This window comes from Gavialis gangeticus, unplaced genomic scaffold (assembly GCF_001723915.1).
Source record: "Gavialis gangeticus isolate Ggan-Ray unplaced genomic scaffold, GavGan_comp1, whole genome shotgun sequence".
In the NCBI taxonomy this organism is placed as follows: Eukaryota; Metazoa; Chordata; order Crocodylia; family Gavialidae; genus Gavialis; species Gavialis gangeticus.
Genome location: NW_017728995.1, coordinates 29,789,376 through 29,796,933, shown reverse-complemented (window position 1 = coordinate 29,796,933; position 7,558 = coordinate 29,789,376). Strand labels below are relative to the sequence as shown.

General features: G+C 47.2%; 1 protein-coding gene across 3 annotated transcripts in view; it reads right to left on the bottom strand.

Moving 5' to 3' along the window:
- Positions 1-7,558, bottom strand: part of LOC109288063 (cytochrome P450 2J5-like) — a 39,836-nt gene that overhangs the window by 15,873 nt on the left and 16,405 nt on the right. For all 3 annotated transcript variants that reach the window (XM_019503416.1, XM_019503414.1, XM_019503415.1), the window contains 2 exons: positions 3,532-3,692; positions 1,499-1,675 (listed from right to left, as the gene is read on the bottom strand). In XM_019503416.1, the coding sequence (XP_019358961.1) occupies positions 1,499-1,675; positions 3,532-3,692 (338 nt within the window). The remainder of the gene's footprint in view (positions 1-1,498; positions 1,676-3,531; positions 3,693-7,558) is intronic.

Genomic DNA, 7,558 nt, shown 5'->3' with positions numbered 1-7,558 from the left:
GGCTGGTCTTATATAAACAAAACACAAGCTATGAGCCAACTGACTACAACATACACTCCACACTGCCCTGGCTACTCCTCATCTCCGTCAGGGCCTCTCCTCTCCACACCATTCTCCAGACTATCAGGCAGTAGGGCAACCAAGCTGGTTTACTCTGCTTGGCACTCCAGCAGAGCTGTTACTCCTTTGACTGCCAGAGGGGAACTGCCAGCTAGGCTTTGGCCTGGGCTGCTTATAAAGGCCCGGCCCTGCCCCCTGGCGGTCAGCTGACCCAATCAGTTGCCCTAGCAACCGTCACCTGGGCTGTCCTGAAGATTGGCAGCTAAGCCCTGTTACCAAGGATAGTAGCAGGCCCCCTAGTGTCCTGCTACACATCTCCCCCTCCCGGGGCCGAGCCTCCTTAGGAGCAGGGCACGGGAGTGCCCCGCAACAATGCATATTAGCCTAATACCTTTTATTGGACAAGCTAAATAGTTGGAAAAAAATTATTTGCAACCTTTTGGGCACAAACGCTCATCATCAGGCATAGGGAGACTCTGAGGGCGTTATGTGCAGGTCTGTGACAATGCAAATGAGTGGAAGTTTGGAAGACAATGGGTAGAGACGGCAGGGTGGGGAGGGAAATGTGTGAAGGAATGCAAGTGGTCAGCTGGAGGCAGGTTACCTGGGGTGTCAGGTGTCAGGCAGGTTGTAAGGTATCATCAATCCAATGTCTATATTAAGTCCATGATTTTTTGTATCCAGTACATTTATGAAGTGAATTTCGTAGGCTTGTCTACAAAAGGTGTTTTGTAAATTCCCTTTGAGGATTAGAACTGACAGATCAGAGAGGGACTAGATTCATTTAATAAATCTACTGGATACAAAAAATCATGGACTTAATATAGACATTGGACTGATGACACATTACAACCTTTCTGACATCTGACACCCCAGGTAACCTGCCTCCAACTGACCACTTGCATTCCTTCACACATTTCCCCCCCTTCCTCCCCACCCCCATCTCTACTCATCACCTTCCAAATTTCCACTCATTTGCACTTTCACAGACTTGCATGTTGTAAATTAGCTTCTTTGCTACCTTGGAGAACACACAACACCAGCAGAGAACCCCTATGCTGGACAAAGAGTGTTTGTGCCTGACAGCTTGCAGAAAACTTTTTTCCATTTATTTAGTTGGTCTAATAAAATATATCACATCTATCCAAAGAACCTTGCCCTCCTAAATACTGGATCAACTTTTAACAATGAGGATGGCTAGCCACTGAGCAGACTCCCAAGGGAAGGGGAGGGAATTCTCCTTCTCTTGATGTCTTTAGAGCAGGTTTGGATGCCTCCCTGGAAGATGTTCTGTACACAAATCCAAGTAACTGGGCTAAACTCCAAAGGAACTGGGTGAAGTGAACGGGCCTGTCATATACTGCTAGTAAGACGAGATGAACTAATGAACTTTAGGCATTAAAGTCCATGAAAGTATGAACATGCAGCAGTCACTCACTTTTTCTATCTCAGCCAGGTAGAAGTCAATGAAATCCTCAGGCTCATCTGGTGTTCCTCTCTCCAGATGCTTTCTGATCTCCTCCCTTGCAAAAGAATTCAGGACCCCATAGGAAGAGAATGCCTTCTTGTGAGGTCCTGGGAGGTGGTCCATAATCCAGGGGAAGAATTCATACAGCTATGGGAGAGACAAGTAAGAGATGCCTTGAATTATTTGATATTAGTGGGGTCATTTTAGATCCTTCCAAAGGCTGAGTTTATTGTGGGGTGTAGGCTGTAACCATGTTGGTTTAAGGACATAGGCAGACAAGGTTCTTTGCGTGAATCTGATATCTGTTATTAGACTAACTTAAATGATTGGAAAAAAAGTTTTAAGCAAGATTTTGGGTTTAAAGACCCTTCATCGGGCTGAGGAAGTCTCTGCAGTAGATTTGTGCTCTTCCTGGATGGAATGAAAAGTAAAGAAGCCAGAGGCTGGGCTGCATGCATACCAGCCCAGCCTCCGACTTCTTTACTTATCAATCCATCCAGGAAGAGTGCACACCAACTGCAGAAACTTCCTCAGCCTGACAAAGGGTTTTTAAACCTGAAAGCTTGCTTAAAATTTCTTCCCAACTTTTTAAGTTGGTCTAATAACAGATATCAGATTCACCCAAAAAACCCTGTCTGAGTTTTTATTGTAGCACCTAAAAATTTAAACTTAATCAAAGTAATTAATTGATAGGCTATGTTCAATAACACCTTTGTTACAGGGGACTACCAGTAAGAGTAGGAGGAAATTGGCTGCAAACTGCCATCCTCAAGGAATCCTAGTAGGAACTAATACAGCTCAAAAAGTAGTTGACAGTGGGTAGGGGACAAGACTGCCAGAAATTTCCCTGATTTAGTTCTTCCCCAAACAGTTTTGGCGAGCCCATATGTCATAGAGCCCCCAGTAAAAGTTAACATGGCTTTCTCTGTCAGAAACCTAGGGGGAAAGTAGGTGAGAGATCATAGGGACATAGCAAATTAGCAGACAAAAGCAGGTATAATTTACCTCTGTCTGCTACATTTTGGGGGAAGCTTGTCCAGTAACTGATATGATGGTTAAAAAACACTTCCCTTTAGTTTCCAGCATAAATTGCACATTTAACTTCTATTTGTTCTTAGGTAATGAATTGTCCTTTCCTTTAGATATCTCTTCTTCCTCTCTAGTGTTAATCCTTGCATGTACTTAGGACAGCAGTCATATCTGGTCTCAGCCTTTTTTTTTTGTTAGGCTAAATAAGCCAAACCCTTCTAGTCTCCCCATCCATCTCTGCACTTGGTTCAGTCTGAATTTATCTTTCTTGAACAGGGGTGATCAGATATGGCCTCATCAGGGTCTTGTATTATGGCAGAAATACTTCCCTATCTTTTCTTTAATACCCTTCCTGATACACTTGCCTTTCTCATGACTCAGACAGACAGAGGTCTCCACTGATGACTCCCAGGTTTGGGGCTGGAGTGTCAGGCAGGATGGTGATGTTGTCCACAGTGATTGAGAAAGGAGGCATGGGTAGGGCTGGTATTGACAGCTCCATTTTAGCCAGGTTAACTTTAAAGTGTTGGGCTGACATTCATAAACAAAAGACTTCAGACATGGGACACAATTTTACTTTGGTCAGGAGGAGACAGGTCTGAAGTCTAGAGGTAATTCTATGGGTTGTTGGAGTAGGAACAGTAGTTGCATTAGAATTCATGTATAAGATTACCCAGAGATATGGTGCTGAGGGAGATGAAGAGGGGAGCAAAGGCAGGAATTTTACATGTGGGAAAATTTTAGGGGCCCAATATTTTTTGCTGATGTTGTGAGTGAGGCCTGACATCAACAAACAGTCAAAGATGCAGATGCCTTTGAAGATAGGTAGTTCTGTGTCTCAAGGTACTACACAGGGATACCACATAGGAAATGATTAACGAGTCCTGTCATCTAAGACAATTCTACTCATCAAATACTGCCCCTGCATTTCTCCTTTTCTGTTTCAGAAAAAATACAACAGAATATTTACTCACACTATAACCAAGGCTGCCCCCAAATCTGAAGATATTCTCAGTGGCTTTAAGCAGTTTGTGGAAGTTTTCATCCTCACTGGGGAAGCGATATCCAAAAACAACAGCACAAATTACATTTGAGATTGAATGGAAAAGAGAGAAGGATGGATCCAAGGGTTTTCCTGAAAGTACAATAATAAACCAACAGTATTAGTGTTTCCTCATGCATTTATACTCTTCCTCCTCTTATGAGGAAGAGAAGATACTAAATGGTTCACCAAATGCAATCTGTTCCACACAGTTAGACTGCTGGATTAAAGGATGTAACAGGGAGCCAGAAGGCTCCTGCTGCTTGAGAGGAAACTGCAGCAGGGTGAGCTAGAAGAAACCAGCCTCCTGCTAGCTGAGCTGTAGCCAAAAGCCAACAGGAACAGACACAAGGGACAGACAGCCAGGCTGCTTAGGGGCAAGGGCTGCAAACAGCAGCTAACATAGGCAGCAGAAGGCCGGGGCTAACAGGGCTCAGCCCTGCCAAATGCGGGGCAGTGAGTAGGGCCACAAGGCAGCCCAGCCGTGGGCTCCAGGCAGCTGCAGCAGGGGTGGGGAGGGGCATGCACGCAGGCAGGATTGCAGCCCGGGATATGGATCACTGGCTGCCCAGCACGACAGGAAAGTATTAATCTATTCTGTGAAGGGGAAGGGGCTAGGGAGGGAGGGCAGACTGAGGCCCCAGCGGTGAAGGAGGAAGTAGGGCAAAGGCAGGGGCAGGGGCTGAGGTGATTGGGGCCCCGGCTGAGCCAGGTGGTGGGACAATCAGAGCCTGGGTGGCTCATCCAGTGGCGTGGGGGGGCTCCTGCTGCTGTGCGCACCCTGAGGGAGGCCCAGGGGACACATGCCCCCCCAATCTGTGTGTGAGCAGAGGCGGCTGCCACTTCAGGCTGGGCTGTGTGCCCCACTGCAGCTGCCCTGGGAGCAGGGTGATGCCATGTACGTGATGTTGCTGGGCTGCACTGCGCCCTCTACCTGCCTGGCTGTGGGACGCATATGGCATTGCACAGCTCCACAGGCAGCTACACCAGCAGCAGGGAGCAAAGTCCAGTGTGCAGTGCCAGCCGCCCCTCCCTGCACACAAATCAGAGGGAACATGTACCCTCTGGGTCTCTGCTGGGGTGCATGAAGTGGTGGAAGCCCCCCAGTGCCCCTGGATGAGCCTCCCAGGCTTGGATTGTTTCTCGACCTGGCCTGGCCAGGGCCCGATTCACCCCAGCACCTTCCCCTGCCACTGCCCCACTCCCTCCCTCACCGCAGGGGCCTCAATCTGCCCTGCCCCCCATGGTTCTTTCCCCTCCCTCCACCCCTTCCCTCACAGACTTACCTACTTACCTCAGCCCCCGCAAATAATTTTATCTCCCTTTGCCTATGGCAACTAAGCAGCCACAAGGGCAGGAAGGCCTTATGATCAGAATGAACACACCTGCGATGGCTGTTTAGCACGCATATAAACTCAGGGCCTGAGCCTACATAGGTAGTCTGGCCCTGAAGGCTGTAGAGGAAGGAGCTCTAGAGCAGGAGGGGCCAGGAGAGCTGCTAGCTAGCACTGGTGCTACACTGTGGAAGGCAAACAGAATGCTGCATAGGAATATGACCCAGGATAAGGGAAAGCCTTGTTGTACAGACAGGTAGCCACTGTTTCTGTTCAGATCCAGAGCAGGTTAGTTGACATTATAGCTAGAGCCCTACTCACAGCAGAAGTGGGCTGCACACTGGCTCCTTTAATCTTGCAGGGTCCCCTGCACACTCCTCCCACCCCCTTACCCCCATTGCTGATCGGTTGAGGGGCCCCATTGGCCCTGCTGTTTGCTGCTGACTGGCCAGGAGGCAAAAATAGTGCCATTTTTTTAAACTGTGGTTTTCACCCCCGCACTGATCAGGGGTGAGTGGCTGGGCCCCTCTGCTAATTGGCAGGAGGGAAGGCCGTGGGGGAACCTGCAAGATTAAAGGAGCTGCTGCGCAGCCCACTTCCACCATGAATTCGGTAGGGCCCTAGTTATAGCTAGTGGGCTTATTTCTTTGTTATATTTTATACCAGTAATTTGGGTGGGACTGTGAGAGGTGGTTCTGGAGGTCCCAGTGGTGCCTGAGGGGCACATGACTGCATGTACTAACTTTCTGATAGTTAAGCTAACTTAACTTTTTAAAGTCAACTTAACTATTTGAGTGCACACATATGTGTGGAACAGAGTTGACTGAAATGTGGTGCAAAGTAATACACCTCCAAAGTATATTATCTTGAGTTGCATTAGTTAAGTCAGCTCACAAGATGGCTGCCACCATGTCAAGGAACTGTATATGTGTACAGTCTGACATGGCCTAACTTAAGTCAATTTAGTTAAGTTGCCTTATTTTAAGTTGACTTAGTATGTGTGTATGCAGCCTCTGAGCCCAGACAAGAGCCAGGCAAGGCACTGACCAGTGGCACCTGAGAAGTGGTGAAGTCAAAGCTCGAGAGAGCCACAGCAAGTGGTACCTAAGTAGGGCCAGGGGTCCAGCACCCAAGAGGGGCAAGGATCAGGGCCAGGTACCCGAAACCTAAGAGGGGCAGAACCAGTACCTGAGAGGGGTGGAATCAAGGCCAGGGGCCTGAAGCCCAAGAGGTGAGAACCAGGGCCAGAGGCCCAAGCCCTGAGATAGGGCGGGACGAGGGCTGAAGCCAAGCCCAACACAGTGGCTCTGAGCTAAGCAGCCCAGCAAGAGAAAAGGGGTGGAGGCCAAATAGGCCAAGGTCCCAACAAGGGAGACAGCATCTGTGAGACTTGGGAATGGCTAAAAAGGGAGATGAGGAGGCCACAAAACTGCCCCAAAGGCAGTAAGCAATTAGGTCATAGCTCATTAGTGGATGAAATCTCACCCAGGACTCCCTGGAGCAGCCTCCCTTTTACAAGTACATATTTACACCAAAGCATGATAGACAAACAGAAGTAATTTAGAGCCCAGACCACAGGGCACTGGATCTATCCAGCCGAGGATGAACTAGAACAAACCAGAAGGATTACATACAAAGTCTTAAAAATTGCATCACAGCCTTCAAATTGACAGACTGGAGGATGAGCTGCAGAAAAAAAAAGTTTGTATTTAAAATTTTCAAGATGTCTATCCAGTGCTCTGGGTACGAGGGCATCATTAGCACCACAATAAAACCTAAGCAGCATTTAGTAATCATGAGAATGGGAACTTAGCAGGACAATAAATAAAACTTTCTCAGCTTTCATCACTAAGGGAAACTTTCCCTGTGCTCTCTCCAAAACCTGAATAGACAAATGCCTTAATTTTATTGGAACTGGAAATATTCATCTTTAGATTTTAATACCCCTATAGCAGGGACATTATTAAGAATAGAACTGATTATACTGATGACACTCAGGTGTAAATATTCAAAAGTCAAAGTTCTTCCAGTGATTTTAATTTAATTTAACAGATCTAGGGCAAGGAAAGCCAATATCTAACTGGGGAATCCTGGTTTGGTCAGAAAAAGTAAATTTCATACATTTTTAAATAGGAATTTTAGCAAACCACATCCTGTCCTCCCAGTGGCAGGACATTATCATTGGCCTTATACCCCTTCCTCCCTGCTGTTTTACTTGTGGCAAAGAAAAGGGTGTTTTTCATGTTCTGGCATTCTGCCTGGTAGTTATGCAAGAGGGTTTCTACTCACTTTTTTTTAAGATTAAGTTAGACCAGGCATGTCAACCATACAGCTTCTAAACTATATCCAGCTCGTGGATGTAGGTCATTTGGACCATGGGGCTTGTGGCTGCAGTAGCAGCATTAATCTCCAGAACTCAGGGAATTAATACCACTTGACTCCTCACCTCATGGAGGAGGAGGGCAGAAGCAGCTTTAAATATCTGGGGTCTGGAGCTGCACTGAAATAGCAGCTCTGGCAACTGTGGAGCTTAATGCCACCACTGCTGCTCATGGATTGTCTAGCTAGCCCATAGATTAGACCAGCTTGCCTAGGACAGTTTAGTTAGGGATGACCTTGCTTTGA